This window comes from Lepidochelys olivacea, assembly GCF_965140295.1.
Source record: "Lepidochelys olivacea isolate rLepOli2 genome assembly, chromosome: 7".
NCBI lineage: Eukaryota > Metazoa > Chordata > Testudines > Cheloniidae > Lepidochelys > Lepidochelys olivacea.
Genome location: NC_140417.1, coordinates 95,508,833 through 95,526,608, shown reverse-complemented (window position 1 = coordinate 95,526,608; position 17,776 = coordinate 95,508,833). Strand labels below are relative to the sequence as shown.

Sequence of the window (17,776 nt, the reverse complement as noted above, 5' to 3'; positions counted from 1 at the left end):
AGTCCTTCTCCAGGAACCACTCCCCATTCCAAGAAATCCCCCACATACAAGGCAGGCGATGATACAGAGGCCTTCTTAGAAAATTTTGAAAGGACCTACCTTGGGTACAACACCCCTACGGATCAGTATATGGTGGAGCTGAGGCCGCAATTCAGTAGATCCTTAGCAGAGGTGGCAGCTGAAATGCCTAAGGAACACATGAACGAGTACAAAATTTTTAAACAAAAGGCCAGAATTAGAATGGGGCTAACACCTGAGCATGCCTGTCGGCAGCCTAGAGCCCTAAGGTGGAAACCAGACATGGCATTTTCCTGACATCTACCACATTATAAAAAATGGGGATGCCTGGATATCAGGAGCAAATGTTAAATTTCTGGAAGATCTGTCTCTCCTAATACAAATGGAGAAGTTCTTAGAGGGTGTTCCTGAGGAAATAGAAAGGTACATCCTAGAGGGGAAGCCCAAAACTGTAATCGAGGCGGGGGGAGATCAGAACCAAATGGGTGGAGGTGGCAGAGAAGAAGAAAGCTAGTATTTATATCCAGGAATTCTGTCTTGATGCAACATAAGTGACCCATTGCAGTTCCTGCACTAATATCAGAATGGCCCTGAACACTTAAAATGTCAACCTGCATCATACTATAGACAGATGTGTTGTTACAGTCGCTGAGACTTTGGGTGGTAATTTTATGTTGTTCTTCCAATTATAACAAACTGGGTGTCATGTGACTTGAGAAACTTTATGTAAATATTAATGCTCAAATCAATAGGGTTTAATTTTTGTTGACAGTCTTGGTTATGTCCACATAAACATAACCTTTATTTAAAAAGGAATTAATGAGTCCCAGTTGCTGATTTTCAAATTTCAGTTACACAGGGATTCTATTTAAACGATAAAGCAAGACAAATCAGTCAATTATAAGGCTATAATACTATATATCATACGCAAAAGTAGTTAATATTGCTCACGTATGTTTTGAATAACCCAGGCAGATTTTTATGCATAAAAAAGTAAAATTTTCAAGCACTTGTATAGAGTTCCAAGGTGGCAAATCAACTTCTTATATTTTAACTGAGAGTTTGAACATGCATTTTGAGTGGTTATGTCTTTCTGCAAAGACATAGCATATACTGTATGTGCAAACTCAGGCTGTAAAAGCCCAATGTATAATTGCAGCTCCATAGCTCTGACTTCATGCGCTGCCAAGCTGTTCAAACAAATATAATTTTAAAAAGTAGCTCAATTAAATTCCAAAGAATGTTGGAACACCCACAAAAAAAGATACCCCAACCAAGCATTTCATCATCAATTGTAGCCTTCAAAGATCAAAGAGAATTTCAGGTGAATGGATGTCACAAGTGTGGCAGGTATTTTTTATCTTCTTTACTGTACCAGTTAAGAACAAGAATTTCTTACAGGATGAAGAAAACTAAGTACTCAATGTAGATTCCAAACAGATGTGCAGGAGAGCAAAGTTATTTTCAGTGCAAAAGGAGGCAAAATTAAGAGTGGGTAAGAAAGCATTAAAAGCCTCTGAGATATGTCTACTTAGGACAATTGATTACATCTATTGCCCACCAGGAAGATAAGGGGAAGGCAACTATGATGGAGAAATAGAGGAGACTTTAGAAGGTTGAATTATAATATTAAGAATAAGTCCTCTTGAGACTTTATATCAACCCACTGTGGCATATAGAACAGAAAAACAAGCAATCAACCAAGGGACAGATTAAAATTTTACTGAAAAATGAAGAATGGGAAGGTGTATATTTCCATAGGAACATAGAGAAGAACAAGGGAGACAAAGAAGATAGAGAATATATTGAAAGCAGTAAAGCAGCTAAAGTAGAAACTGTCTAGACATGATGAAAGAAAAGGATGGTCTGCACTTATGACTGGATAGAAGACTAGGATATATTTTTTACCTTTGCCACAAAGAGCAAGAGATGAGGCTAAGCCAACGCTCCGGAACCAAACTCCATGGAACTTCAGATACAAATCTGAACTTTAAGGCTCAGATCTTTCTCAGTTGGGAACTTTTGCCCTTGTTCCACTCTTCAACCTTGAGCTTGCCCTTGGAGCTGGTTGGAAAACTCAAAGTAAAAGTATCAAAAAACATGGCCAGCCCTAGTTTTCCTACAGTTGGACCGAGGGACATATTAGGGGGTAAGACATGTCCTACCATTGACTTCAACAGAGCCAGAATTTCATCCCTTGGTTGGGTCACTGCAGATGCAAACTGTTTGGTGGCGGGGGGTGATCCACTTATGAAATTATTAAGGGGAGATTTCATGTAATTAAAACTTCCATATGCAATGTCATTACTTTTTCTGAGGGAAACACATTTTGGAGTTATATTTGGAGCTAAGCAGGTTGACTGTTCAGTTAAACTGAATTACACTTACTACCAGTTACACAGCATAAAACAGATTTTTTTTCCAGTTTTTAAAATCAATAGCTAAACTTATTTTTGCAATTATGAACCGAGAGTCAAAGTCCTTTCGGAAATTTTCCAATGATATCACAGGGAGATTTGCCTGAAAAAGAACTATGGAATGGCTCTTTATTACTATTTAGAATGAACTGAATACTCAGGTAATTAATAGGGTGGTTAAACAATTTAAGTTAACTTTTCCATCACAAAAAAAGCTTCCTCACAATTTAGATTTGAACATTCCTGTAATATCTCACACTATATCAATCACTTCATGTGCTCAGTGACCCATAACCACAAACATAAGAACAAAAGTGTACTGCAACAACATCCACTATATATGCATATCTTGTGTTAGCTCAGTGTTCACTTCCTCTAGTCATCTACTGCACCACTTTATTATACATATTTAAACATGGCAACCAGTTTAGACACACCCTTAAAGGGTTTTATTTTTTGCCTATTCTGATTACAAGGAAACTGGATGTTTAGCACACCTATCTTTGTCATAATGTGGACTTTTATCAGAAAATGGCACTAGGAAGTTACCTTTTATTTATAAACTTGCCTATGGGTCTCCTTACCACAGTATCTGAGCCCCTTACATATACAAGGATAAATCCATTCACCACACCACTGTAATGGAGGAAAGTGTTATCATTCCATCATTTACAAATGGGAAACTGAGACAGAGATTAAGGGGGAGATTTTCAAAGGCACAAGGGCTGTTAGGCATCCAACCCCCATTGTCCCTTTGAAAATCTCCCCTAAATGAATTGCTGCAGCCTAGTGTCACCCACAGTTCTGGACATCTGGGCTGTTCTTTCTCCACACTTCACAGAGGCGGCCAGTGTTTTGGAGCCCCTCTGCTCCTGCTTGCTGCCAGTTTTCCTCTGCCTCCACAGCAGCAGACAAAGGTGGTTTTTTTGTTCCTGCCCTGACTCTTTCTACTTTAATTTTTTTTGCTCATTTGTTGGGGCAATGGGGAGTAGTGTTCTCCCTCCTCCACATTTCTTCCTCTTCCTGGGTCTGTTAACCCCTCAGAGGTTTAACTCTCCTTAAGCATCTGCTGCAGCATCTGACTGCTGGCTCCTCTACCCCCACAGGCATAGCAGGGCAGCCAAGAAAGCACCAGAGCAAATCCAAGCAGTGCTGTATATGTAAGGCAGCCTTCCCAGGCTTGGCAAATGTCAAGTTGTGCACAGATGCGTCCTGCCTTCTGTCTCCAACTCCACTAGATCCTGGAGCTGCGGTTGGACAGACAGGTGGAGTCCCCTACCCACTGAGGTAGCCATGACTCCAAAGGGGGGGAAATGGATCAGGAACCCTAGTGCAGAGCAGGGAGAGGCTCCAAAAGTTAGGAGGACTGACTACTCAACTTGGGGGGTAAGTCCCAAGCAACTCCTATAACAAAACAGAGATGGAAGGCTCACAGGGCCACAATTCCACACACCCCCCAATCTTAAAATAGGTCCTGAGCATCCTAGGGAAAGAAGCCGTGCTTCTAATCAGACCCCCCTCCCCCCCAAGCCAACCAGGAGGGTTCTGACAAGTCCCCCACCTCATCCTAGAAGGAATGGGACCCAGCAGGAGAGGATTCTGAGACAGACCACTCAAGAGGGCTCCAGACCCTAAGGAAGCCAAGCTGCAGAAGTTCTCACAAAGTGGCAGCAGATTTTCTATGCTCCCAAAGCATGCAAACAATGGGGGAGGTTTTAAATCTAAAAATGCCAAAAATAGAAAGAAAAAGCACGAAAAATCAAGGAGATACAAGTCCTCTGACTACTCCCCTTCCTTCTGTGAAGAAGTTGAGCTGTCTGGCTTTCAAACCTGAGCAGGCTTCTATAAGTAAGAATAAGAGTAAATTTCTCCCGTCAAATTCTCCCATGAGGTTGCAATACTCGCTTCACTCCTCCTCAGAAGAAGTGATTAGGGATGTATGGAACAAGCCTAGGGTGAGCATTGCTACATCCCCTGAATACCAGACATTCTGGTATTTCAGGAATGGCCTGGGGCTGTCCCCACCAGCAGGACCTCACATGCATTTGCACATTCAAGATTGTCCTGGAGTCTCCAGGAATTGAAGACGAATTTTTAATTAAAGATGTCATGTGATAAAACCTCCAGGAATATGTCCAACCAAAATTACACTAGTGGGAGGAAATGGCATCCTCTGTCGTCCCCCCACAATACTAGACAAAACCACATCTTTTTTTCCTCAGTGCCAGACAGAGGTCAAAAACATGGGTGGGGGGAGGACTGTCTGGCTTCAGACAAATGGCCTGCTTAAGCCTGGTGATATGTTTGCCCTCAACAAGAGCAACCTCAGGCTCAACAGCATTCAAGAACCAACGAGCTCTATTGCTGAGACACCAAAGGTTGATGCCGCTGAAGCGTTCCTCCTCAAGGATATGATCATTCCCCCAGAAGGGGAGTTCTACCCTAAGAAACCCACAGATAGAAAGATGGAGGCCACTCAAAAAGGGCTTTGAAGCCTCCTCCACAACCTTCTGAGCATTCCTCACAGCTACCTGCTTTGTGGGAGCATCTCTTTCCTGGCTGGAAGATCTCAAAGCTCTTAAGGACAGAGATCACCCTGACTTTGGCTCCACTTTGAAGTAAGCAGGGTCAGTATGAACTCTCCTCTGACACCCAGTGATGAGCTGGGGAAGAGGACTTCAGGAACCAACCTTGTTTGCATAGACACACCCACTCTGCCTCGGTGCACAGCATGATGGATCTGCTTTGTCCAAATGATCACTTCTGACGGGTGTTGGATTGCAAGTCACTTTGTTATTGGGTGCAGGGGTAATAAAGTATTATCATTGTGTGAATCAAGGGGAGCAAAACTGTACTTGGCATGCCCTGATTGAGGGGTTCGCCCTCAACTGAACTGCACTTGCTGAGTAGTGAGGTAGGGGTGCCGAAGCCCAGTGGAAATGACCTGTGTTGACACTGTTTCTGGTGAAAGAAAGAGACTACCCAGCATGCACTAGCAGTGAGGCACCGCCACTAACAGCTAAAATCAATGTTCCCTCTAATTTTTTCCATCCATGTGCGGAATGAATTTTGTTGTGTGCACCAAATTATAGAGGTAATGTGCAGATATGCACCACCAGTAGAAACAAAAAAACCTAGATACAATATATATTATTAAAAAGTTATCATAGGGATAATTACTTCAGCCAGGACTGGTTAGGCATTTTGGAACTCACTACTCAAAGAATTAAATTTAAGCATAAGAGAAAAATAAAAATTATGAAATGCATAGACCAGTCAAAAAATTCAAACAGCACTTTGAAAGAATAAAATTACAGAGAATATATGCGCATTGCAGGAAGGATCAAGTAGTAACAACAACAAGAACGCTACAAGTATGTGTTGGAAGGTGAGTGAAAAACTCTCGTGTGTGTGTGTGCGTGTGTGTGTGAGAGAGAGAGAAAGTGAGACAGACAGACAGACAGAGAGTGAGTGAGTGAGTCAGAGACATGTGTTGCCCCTTTAAGTACATTCACAGCCTGGCAAGACTCCCCAGTGGACTGCAGCTTCCCTGCAGTAGCCTTCAGGTAATCAATATTGCTAACTCTCATGCTATATGGTGCTTTCCCTTAAAGCCCCAGTATTTATACACAGGCACAGGAGGATGATATTGAGGAAGAAGTGTGTATATACAGCATCGCCTTGAGTTCTCGGAGAAGTGGAGCAGCTTCCTCCCATTCTAAGTTATAGTCAGGGGGCTAAAACTTAACGTATCCATATTCCCAAAGTGTGGAGTCCTGGCTAACAGCTCTGACAGACCTGCGTGCCAATAGAGAAGTCAGGCCATTGCCTCTGTCCTGGCAACCTGGATCCAGGATGGGAGAATACATCTCCAAAACCACATTCTTCACTGAAAGGGGCTTTTTTGTTTCATATTCTACAGAGGACCCAGCCCACTCTCTCCACCAGAGGCAGCTCTGTGGAGGTTACTGTCATTCTAGCATTTACACATCAATTTACAGTGTTATGACTCTTTATTCACAATGGAAAACGATAGAAGCTCAGGAATTGTTTTAATTAAAGCACAAAATATCAGCTGATGGCAAAATGCAGCCCAAATGGTGGAGCCTCCTTTCCCTCAGAGTGATCCACATCAAAGAGGACCAGAGCCAAAAGGTAGACTGGCTCAGCAGGTGCAGGGTCAACAAGGAGTAGTGCCTGAATCAGAAGGTCTTTGATCTCATCATTCAGACATTCGGCCTCCCTTCAACCAGCCTGTTCGCATACCCTATGAATGCAAAGAGGCCAAAATAAATTCACAAGCGAGTCAGACCCCAACTCCATGGGGACAGATGATTTATCTCACAGTTGGCTGCAGGACCTCCTTTATGCATTTCTACCCTTCCCACTACTTGGAAAGGTGGTCCAGAAAATAAAATGAGAACAGGCAACAGTAATACTGATAACTCCTCATTGGTCAAGGCTACTTTGGTTCTCAGACCTGATAGAGCTGAAACTGGAGTTCCACTCCAGCTTCGGTGGAGACCAAACAATCTTTCATAGAGTTCTTTTCTTCATCCAGACCTGAAACAGCTTCAACTAATAGCCTGCCTATTGAGAGGGAAGCACTAGAAATTCTCGGTCTGTCCTCCAGAGTCATTGCTTCAGTCTAGAGAGTATCCACACTAAAAATGTACTCCTCTCTAGTCCAGATTCAACTACTGGTGCCAAGAACACAATGCAAATCCCAGAAATCCAGGAATTCCAAGCATTTGGGACTTTCTTCAAGGATGCATGTACAGAGGCCTTAAGCCCAGTAACATTGCACATCAGGTGCCTGCAATTAGAAGTATGCTATTTGCAGGATCCTTGGGCTCCCTGGTGGACAATTCACAGGTAGCCGGAGTCCTTCAAGCAGTCTGATTAGCCAGACCAGCAGTCAGGCCACTCTTCCCAGAATGGGACCTTCCGGAGTTTTGAGGGCTCTGACAAGCCATCTTTTTGAGCCTCTGATTTCAGTGTATGCCTTTTATTTATCCATTAAGATTTGTTTCTTTGTACTTATGTCTGCCAGGCAAATGTGAGAGCTGGCAGGCTTATCTATACAGGATCTGTACTGTGTTTCACAGGTCACCAGAATCCTTTCCTCCTAAGGAAATTCCTCCTTCCGCACTTCCCAAGAAGTTGTATTTCCTTCATTATTATGTCCAAAATCACAACATCTAACTGAAAAGGTATGGCACGCAGAGATTCTGTGTACAAACCCCACACGAGAGAACAAGGGGTTAAGAAGCAACTCTGGGCCCATGTGGCCACACCCAGCCCCACCTGCAAAGCCTGCATAAGATGGAAGCAGGGCTTAAAAGGAGAAGCAAAGCAGCTCAAAAGGGAACAGGCAATGGAAGAGAGCAGACTTCTGTGCCAAACTCTGGGGAAGTCTGAGGTGGTGAAACAAGCGGGACCAGTTGACTATGAAATCTGACAGCCAGGGAAGAAAAAGAAAAATTTAGGCGTACCATGTTAACCTTCTGAAGGCCTGGAAAGACCAAGAAGGACTCCTCATAACACCCTAGCCACCTGAACCCAGACTAGGCCCTCAAGCAGTACCAATGGGAGAGGAGCTTCAACCAGAAAGCTCAAATGCAGCAATTGATTGAATCCTTCCCTGAAAGATTTTCAACCTTACTGGATCAGACACACCTCGGGTATCAACACAGCCACTGAACCAGGACAACAGGTCTGCAATAACCCACAATCCCTTCCATGAAAGATGAGACATCATGTGAGAAGAGCTACAAGCCACATTAGAGCTGCAGGTAGTGGAGAAGTCCCATTGTGCTGGAACCAGGATCAGATGGGACAACCCATATCTGTATTGATTTAAGAAAAGTAAATGTGATCTCGAGGTCTGATGCCAACCTATGCCCAGGGTGGCTCAAATGGCTGGCAATTGTCAAATATATCCCCAACGTAGACCTCACAAAGGGGTACTGGTAGATCCCTCTGACCTTGGAATCTCAGGAAAAGACAGCTTTCTCTACCCCATTTGATCTGCACCAGTTCTGAACTATACCATTAGGCCTCCACAGGAAAGTGGTCACTTTCCAACGACTCATGGACCAAGGGCTGCAACTGCATGGCCAAAATGCTACAGACTACATAGATGACATGCTGATTTACAACAGTCATTGTACTGGCCAGATGTAACATCACTTCCGTCCTACAGCCCTCGAGAGTGCAAGACTCACTGCAAACCCAGCCAAGTTCATGATCAAAGCCCAGTGAAGAGTGTGGTCCCAGACTCCGCTATCCACTCTCAAAAGATGGGACATCAACAGAAGCCTTTACCTCAGTAGAGAGTCTAGCAGTAGAAGACCCCGATTGTTCAAGATCCAAGCCCCACAAAGTTCCCATACTAAAGTAAAAGCCATGAAGCCTTCGGGGAAGCTGAAAGACAGGATTAATGGAAAAGGGGCAATCACCTGCTGCACCCCTGCCTGACCCCCCTAGGTGGCACTGGTGGCCCTTTTACACACCTTAGAAGTCTGGAAATCTATCTCAAGTATACAGAATCCATGAGAAGATCAAGCTCCCTATTCATGTCTTTCCACCCAAAATGCCAGGGACTCAGAGCTTCCAAGTCCTCCATCATTAGTTGGATTAGACTATCATTTTGGAAAACTACAAATCATCAGACACTCCTGTCCCAAAAGGGATCAAGGTACACTCCAAGAGATCCTTAGTAACCTCATGAAATGAGCAAGTGTCTCCACTTCACAAATTTGCAAAGCGATCTACAGTTAAAACCTTCATTAATCACTACAAGGTGGTCTTTCTATCTTCTGCAGAGGCCTCCTTTGGCAGGAAGGTGCTGCAGGTGATGGCCTAGAAATAATACAAACTTTTAAGTGAGCTCGGGAAAAGATGGCTATTTCTTTCCCTCCAAACTTTTGTTTCATAACCTTCCCTACATCTGTTCACAGCTTGCTATTTCCCAGACATCCAGAATTGTGGGACATGCTGGGCTGCAGAATGGAAAGAATTCTTCTGATAATTTCCTTTCTGATAGTAGCATATCCCACGATTCTATCCATCCTGCATGGCTCATGAGTCAAGGTCAGATATTAAGTGGAATTGTTACCATATGACCATCTTCCTTGGTCTCATGTGCACAGTTATTTCGTTGTAGCTGGAATATTTATTAATGATGTTACGCAAGTTTCACAGCTTGGGAATAATGTATCTAGCAGCAAGCTGGAGCAGAGGGGGCATAGCCAGACCCTGCAGCTCTAAAACGCTTATCTGCCACCACAAGCTTGAGAGAGAGGACTGTAACTCAGATGTCCAGAATTGTGGGAGACGTTGCTAGCAGAAAATACATTATTGGTAAGAAATTTTCCGTTTCTAAGTCACACAGGAAGTCTGACAGTCAGGAATGGAACCCAGATCTGTTGATTTCCAATCCAGAAGCTAGCAAGACCATCTTTTTATCATGACAACAGGAAATATGCAAGAACACATCTCAAAATCTCACAATACACATTACCATTACAATACACTTTACTGTCTAATTCCCACTATTTGCACAAACCCAAAATGGTCTTGATGTCCCCCTGCCACAGCTTTGAGTCATTAGCTACCAAAGCACTTCAGAAGTTTTCTTAGCACAAGTGAAATTGGCAAAAAAAATTATGATAAGAAGAACAGAAGTCACTTTTAAACAATGTATTCTGACATGTATTCTTCTTATGCAAAAGAAGCAGTTTTAATCTTATTGAATAATACTGGAAATTAGCAAGGTTTTGCATAAAACCAAGTGCCTGGAAAATGAAGGCAAATCAAAATTTGCAAAGTGTGATTGAAGCTTATCTATTGCAGTTATGCAATGATGTTTTTGCAAAAATAAACTTGTGTGAAACTCACTCACCCATGGCTACTTTCCGGGAGCTGTCATTCCCTTCAAATATAGCCTGATCAAGACCATTGAAGTCCTTAGAAAACTTTCCAGTGATTTCAGTGGCCTTTAGATCAAGCCCATCCACATGAGCTGTTCCACAGACCGTTTTCCAATTGACTTTAATAGCACTTTCTACTTTCAGGGTATCATATTGACATGAAATATCCCTTTTCTGTTTTTCCTCACCATCCTCGAACAAAACTGAAATTTACTCATTTGTGTTATTTCCCACTGAGGTATTGTCTTTAAAGCTGAATTCTTGATTCACAATGTATTTGGTTCCTCTTTTTGTACTGATGCCCATGTTTTCTTTGTCCATAAAAGATGTTATAGAATATTAAAAAATAATTTTGAAAGAGAAAGAAGATACAGTCATGTGTTTCTGCTTTGTTTCCCATTGTCTTCTTGTTCATTTCAACCCAACCTTAGTCTAACAGTTGGAGAGAATGTACAAAGGTTTGTTAACTAGATTTCAAATCTTAGCACAACTACTTTGTAGCAGTTCTACCAAGAGCATCTTCAGAAGAAAATCCACACAGATATAAAAATGTCAGTGATAGAATGCCTTGGTGAATCTAGTGCTCCAAAAATAATGTAAGTTCACCTCTTAAGTATTATTTTTAGACAATGTTAGCAGCTGAAGAGCGAACTGGCAAAGTTTCATCAAACTTTTAGAAAGAATTGTATGCTCCCTTTCCTTTTTCAATTCTATTTCTTTATACTAAATACGAAATCACTAGGTTTTGACTTTAAGGATCCTTTTCTCCCTCTCACCAGAGATGGTAAGCCTGTCAATCATTCCAACAACAGTAACCACAAGGGAGTGTTTGCAGCAGGATAGCAGATACAAGAAACGGCTCTTACTTTAGATTACTTGGAATCGGCTCTAATATGTACGTCTGGAGAAAAAATTACCCGTGTTTGGTAAGCCATGTTCTTTTTACTATTTTTGTATCTACTGGACAAAATCATCAGTGCTAAGTATTTATATTTTGTATTAAAGTGATGCCTTAAAGATCTAAGATGTTAGCATTTAGATTGTTAATGAAAATGATGTTTCACTCTTAATATTAGTCAAGGAAACAGAAGTTGATGTAGTTGCTGCTTTTTGTAAAGCTGAGTTTGATTTTAAAGTTTCCAATAAATGTATATGTTAAATGATTACATACATGATAGAATGTAATTATTCGTGTTTGTATTAGTAAGTATTTTAGCAAGAAAGATTATGACATTCCCTGAGATAAATTTGTTCTGCTTAATGCAACTACTTCTCATAAATTGAAAATTGAGTGTTTACCAAATGAAACTCCAAAGAATTATACCACATAAAAATGCACTTGGCACTTTCGAAACTGCGTATATATACTCGTATGGAGTAAATTGCTAACGTTTTACAGTCACCGGGTTTTCAATAATATGCTGGTTGTTAGTAAATCTGTCAATCACTTTGCAACAGCCACAACATATAGCAGAATTTAAAAAAGGGTAACAGACAAAATATTTTAAACTTAGTTAGAATCAGTTCCAATCCTTGAAAATGTGCCCAAATACTGTTTGCACTGGGAAATAAAACAGGAAGAGCAATTAGAAAGCAGAACATTCCTTGCTCTCCAGCCTTTTATGGAAGACTTCACATTACTTCTGTTACAGTGACTCAGAGCTGCAATGCAGCTGGTTTTATTGGAATAATAAGCTGGTTTTATTGGAAGTGCATCTTTGCAATTTTATTTCCTGATGTATATGATGCTCGTATCTATTAGTCTTATTTTTAAAATAATTTTATTGAATAAAGATGTGAAGATTTGTAGATGATATGTTATTTAATAGCATTAAGAATTTGAGGCCAATTTTTTTCTTTCAAATGTTCATTATGCATACAGTATTTAATCAAATGAATTATTTTACCCTGAGAGCACTGTGCCAACACCTTAAACAAAGAGTCAGGTTAAGTAATTTGACAATCTAGAAATACAAATCCTGTATCTGAGCTCGGCTTTCTCTCTCTATATATATATATTCACTCTCTCTATATCTATTCATAGCATCATAGTGTATCAAAACATAGAAGTGTGTCAAACACAATCTAAGAGCTGATCAGAGTGACTATGAAAAGGAGTTAAAGGTGTGCAAGAGGCAGTTGTCACTAACACGAACTTATTTTACACCATGTGAAAAATGAAGCAGATGCCACTAAAATGCCTATAAACGTGGCCACACTTTGTCATTAATCATCAAGCACAAGTATCCTTTTCTCAACTCAATTCAATGGATATTTCTGCCTATATAAGGATGATATGACCCTATTACTGAGTACCTTCTTATATTCAAAATCATTGTCCTGAAATAATGAGTGTATCAGTTTCCAAATTACTTGAAAAGGCGTGTACTTTAAGCAAGCAAGCAGGGAAAAGCTGCAAAAGGGACTTCCTCTTTCAATTTCCACAGCAGATGGTGAATGTCAGTGAAGCAAAGAGTTTACTGTCACCAGAAACAGATCAAATCCTCTTCACCGGATAGCAAAATGGCCACAAAACTACCCCTTCGAGAGGAACGTGAGAATTGGACAACTCTTCAAGTTGCAGATCTCCTAAGACAGGTACTGAACCTAGGGCTCAGACTGCAGACAGTACAGTATATCATACTTGTTTCAGTTCAGCTAGCAAAATAGGTTGCTGGACTTATCTACTCTTTGTGTGCAGTGTTGTAGCTGTGTTGGTCCCGGGATATTAGAACCACAATATCTTACCTCGCCCACTTTATCTACTCTCTGTAATATGTGTGATTACTCCTTCCTGGATATAAACATAGATGCTAAAATGTGTTTAAAGCGGTTTAGTTAGCAATTGTGACTACCAAGGACTTACCATGTGTATTGATATTCTGTAAGTTTTTCTGTGTTCTCTCAGTTTTTATTGAAATTCAGTGTCATTCCATGACAGAAGTTGCTTGTTAAGATAAAAATATCCTGCACAAGGCAAAGAACCACAATAATGTGTGCCACTGTTGAAAGACAGGATACTGATCTAGTTGGACCACTGGTCTGATCCAGTACAGCTGTTCTTATGTTCTCAGGCAGGCAGGGGAGGCAGAGTAGGTGGTACCTTCACTCCACACACATTCTCTCCATCCCCACCAGCTATATCAATGGCAAATTATTTCACCTTGGAAAGATGGAAGTTCCTGGCATACTCCAGCAACAGTGTGCTACACACTGTCCTTTATTCCGGGAGCCTGCAAAGTCACAATCTTGTTCTGTTTTGGAAAGAACTAATTATTTAGAACATGAGAGCAGTTTACTAAATCTCACTTAGAAATACTGGTTTAGACACTGATCTGGCTAAATGGGTCAGCAACCCTAACGTTAAAAGTCTGGCTGGTTTTTATTTACTTTCCTCATGGAGGTTTTCCAACATAAATACTTTAGGGAAAAAAACAAAGAAAATATACTTTACTTAGACTGAAGAAAAAAATTCCTATAAAAATAAAGCATCAGCTCAGAAAATCCAGTATCATTTTACAGCTTTGTTTCTGTACTACACTTTTTTCTGGTTCATCTTTCAAACAAAATGTTTACAGCTACACTGTAAACAACAATCAGCAAACACTGAACAAACACTTGACAAACGGACCCTAGAGTTTACAATCCTTGCCATACAAATATGTTTTTCAAATTTCAAGTTTACTTGTTTAGCACTGTCATTAAGGGTGATAGCCTGGAATGTGCTGAGCACTTACTGCAGATGACTCTGTGCCTTCAATTCCCATTGACTCTACAACTGCAAGCAGTTCTTACACATCTATTGGAAGCCAAAATTTGCCTTCTTTCTGAGCATCGAGACTGTTAAATGTATAGTTTTCCTGAGTTCAATGGCTCACCTCTAAGCAAATGGAATGAATTTATACAACCCTAATTTTAAATTCACACTGTTAATGGCGTTTAAGACAGATTTGATGGTTAAGCTAAACTACTTGAATTCACTTAAAGTGCTATATATTTTTAATGAAAAAAAGTGCTGCAGTTTTTCTCCTGAAGTTTCTAAGCCCTCAGTTGTGTACACAACAAGACAGTTCTTTTAAAAAACCATGCCAAAGTGCTAAAGCTCATCAGTCAGAAACACTCTTAGGGCGTTTACTAAACCAGCTCTATTACTGGCCACCCTTTATAAAGAAAACCTACTGAGTCTGTGTGACGGGATCCCTGAGCTACAACCTGGAACTGTGGGATTGCTGTGCTTCCTTAACTCTCCAGCCTGGGCTGTCTCACAAAATGCTATGCCAGTGACAAGCAGCAACACCCCTCCAGGTGCTGTGATTATTCAGTCAGAATGTGGAACCCCACACCCAGCAAAATTGCATGAACCACTCATGAATCATACAGAGAGGTACCAGCCCCCAGCCTTGCACCCCAGAAATACACCATCTTACACTCAAGACTCTCTTGGACAATGCAAGCTCATTTATTAGTTCACCGCTTCTTCAAAGAAAAGTGGACCAGCGTTTGTAATCTGAGCTCAGATTCCTCAAAGCACTTCAACCAAAAAAAACCAACACCTTTTAAGTAAAATATAATACAGATTTATCAACGATAGGTAGATTTTAAGTGATTTATAAGTAACAGGCATAGAGATCAAAGTTGGTTACCTTAGAAATAAAAATAGAAATGCTGTCTAAATTCTAAGCAAGTTTGGCATCAAGCAGTCTCTCACACTAACAGATGTTACAGGCATACCGGCAGCTCAGGTCCTCAATACACAGACTGAACTCCCTTCCAGCCTAGGACCAAAGTTCAGGCACACCCCCACACCCTCAGAACGGATCTACACCTGACTGGCCAGTGAGAGTTGCTCCTTTGTTCCCACTGAAAGGCTGGCTGTGGGCATTTCCCAACCTCACAACATATTTCAGTAACAAATATAGCAATACTCATAACTTTACATACAACAATAGTACATAAAATTCAACAGGATATTAAGATTTAACTGATCAAGCCTTTCATAATACCTCACAAGGCATGCATTGTACACAACATATCCTAATCATATCACAGTATGAATATGGGAGTTCCAGGAAGCTACTTTGACACTCTGTACCTCCCAGTCTGCTCTCTTTCTGAGCAAACACTTAACTTCCTTTTGTCAAGGAACAGAGCTTCTTGGGAGCGGCAGGTTAGAACCCTGCACAGGACTAGTGTAAAGCCCTGCAGCAGGATTGAGTCTTGCCAGTCCCGCAGGACCCTCTGCCAGAATAGCGGAAGCGGGATTAAAGAATAGTCCCATGCAGGGCTCTACTGCAGGTTTGCTTCATTTTCCTTTACAACTGATCCACTTAGACATATTAAGAATTAAAAAAAGATATATCAATATCTATTCCCTGAGTTTGATTTTGAAAGTTGATATTTTCTGAGCCCCATTCTATAGGAATGCCTGCCAGTCACACACTGCAAGATTATTTACCTAGTTATCCTCTTCAGATGAAATATACACAGACTCCTGCAACTACCACATGCAGTTCAATTTCAACATAAAATATTTCTATCTATAAACTTATCTAAGATTTAGACTCATGTACAGTTTTCAATTTCTTTTTGTAATCCTCTTCCCCCCCCCCGCCCCCCAGATTCGAATGCCTGAATCTGCAGTAGTAGTGGAAAAACTGGATATTAATGGAGCTAAATTTTTGGTAAGTAATTAAAGTATTTTCTCTGTTAGACACCTCTTGTGAAAGATTTTCTATGTGAAACTTGTATTCACAACTGCAGGGTCTATTATGCTGGCTTCTTTCATGACTAATGGCAAGTTAGTCACTTGTTCTGATCCTGACCTTTGAGACATTTTCAAGGCTTGCTACTGTGAACAAGGAAAGCCATACTCATGGTAGCAAAGCTCAGCCCTGCTACACATCCTAGAATAGGTGCAACAAATGCCTAGATACCCATCCAAGCATCTGGTTGTTGGAAGAGAGGTCCCCTTATGGAAAGGGTCACTTTCCTTTAAATTCTGTAGGACATTTTCTATAGGGTTTTTTAAACAGCTGCTACAGAATTCTAGAGGCTGGTTTTATCTCTGGTGAACTATTTTCCCATCAGAGTGTGGTCAGACCTCTAAAGGAAGGTAAGCAGGAGGAGAAGAGAAGCACTCAAGGTACTGCTCCTTCCATCCCAGCAGTTACTGAGGTAGAGGCCTCCAAACCCCATGCTGACTCCCTGAAACACAAAAATGAGGCCCTTTTGTGGAAAATGGGGAGAAAGCTGCTAAAAAAATATTTAAAGTATATTTCTACTCTGCAAAGAAACTGTGTCTATATGGCCCTATCTTAGAAACCTGTTCCTCTGTATCTTAGGTGTGATAGCCGCTCGCTCTCCTGATAAGGCTCTGATCCTGTAATGTGATCTGCGTAAGTGGACCCCTGCCCCCCTGTAGAGTGCCATTGACTCCAATGGGATTGGAACTTACACCATCTGGACATAAAAGATCCCCCTGCAAGATCAAGAAGTTATTACCTGTTTCTATTAGCACTGCAAAGCTAATACAGCTATGGGAAAGGGAGACTGAGTCTTGGCCAGCTCATGCATTACCAACAAAATTGTAATAGGAGTTCTGTTCGCAGTCTTTGTTGTGGGATGAGTGACAGTGTTGGGTGGAATCTAAATGACGAATAAGCCTTGTATTCATTCTTTGCACCTGAATGAGTTTTACCCATAGCAAGAAAAAGAAACATGCCCATTGCATAGCATTGGTGGAATGGGACATGAGAAATCTTTTCAGAACTTAATGGTAAATTAATAGGACAAGTGACAAAAAGAAAAAGGAACCATGGTTGAGTTCTGCAAGATCATCTGTGAGCGAAAGTAAAACAAAAGTGAAATGAGTGAAAGTGAACGTCTGCTAGTATGCTATGCACATTATGTATTTTCTTTAAAACTTTTAATAGTTCCCCAGTTTTAAGATTATCTTATTCTGCATTGTAGAAAACATGGCAATATGTGAAATGCCTGTGGAGTGCAACTAGCAACATTCATTTCTAATGTTATACAACAAAAGAGTGGCAGATCTCACACCCGACAGAAGATTCGTAGTGCTTTCATGTGCTCTTTAATTGAATTGTTCCACAGCACTGTCAACAGGATAGGAAACCCGTATTAAATTATGCTTGAAACAGAATGAATTATGCCAATACTGTAAAAAATGAAGTACAATAGCTTACAATAGCTTGTTAATAGTGACAACAGCTATTGATCTAGTGGTTAGTACATGTGACTAGTAATCAGAATTCTTACATTCTGGATCGGTCACCGTCTTCCTTTGTGAGCTTTGGCAAGTCCCTTAACCTTTGAGCCTCAATTTATTGGTCTGTAAAATAGGGATGGATATTACCTACCACACAGGGGATTGTGAAGCGTTATGAA

General features: G+C 41.0%; 2 protein-coding genes across 4 annotated transcripts in view; one reads left to right on the top strand and one right to left on the bottom strand.

Annotated features, from left to right (window-relative positions):
- DNTT (DNA nucleotidylexotransferase) overlaps positions 1 to 17,776 on the bottom strand; it is a 478,907-nt gene that overhangs the window by 331,882 nt on the left and 129,249 nt on the right. The window contains exon 4 of the mRNA XM_084635618.1: positions 100 to 187. The gene's annotated coding sequence lies outside the window, so the exon portion shown is untranslated. The remainder of the gene's footprint in view (positions 1 to 99; positions 188 to 17,776) is intronic.
- Positions 12,817 to 17,776, top strand: part of BLNK (B cell linker) — a 135,007-nt gene continuing 130,047 nt past the window's right edge. For 2 of the 3 annotated variants that reach the window (XM_084635612.1, XM_084635611.1), the window contains exons 1-2: positions 12,817 to 12,967; positions 15,988 to 16,050. In XM_084635612.1, coding sequence (XP_084491738.1) covers positions 12,827 to 12,967; positions 15,988 to 16,050 — 204 coding nt within the window. In that variant the 5' untranslated portion in view covers positions 12,817 to 12,826. The remainder of the gene's footprint in view (positions 12,968 to 15,987; positions 16,051 to 17,776) is intronic. The other variant, XM_084635613.1, reaches the window with a different exon arrangement.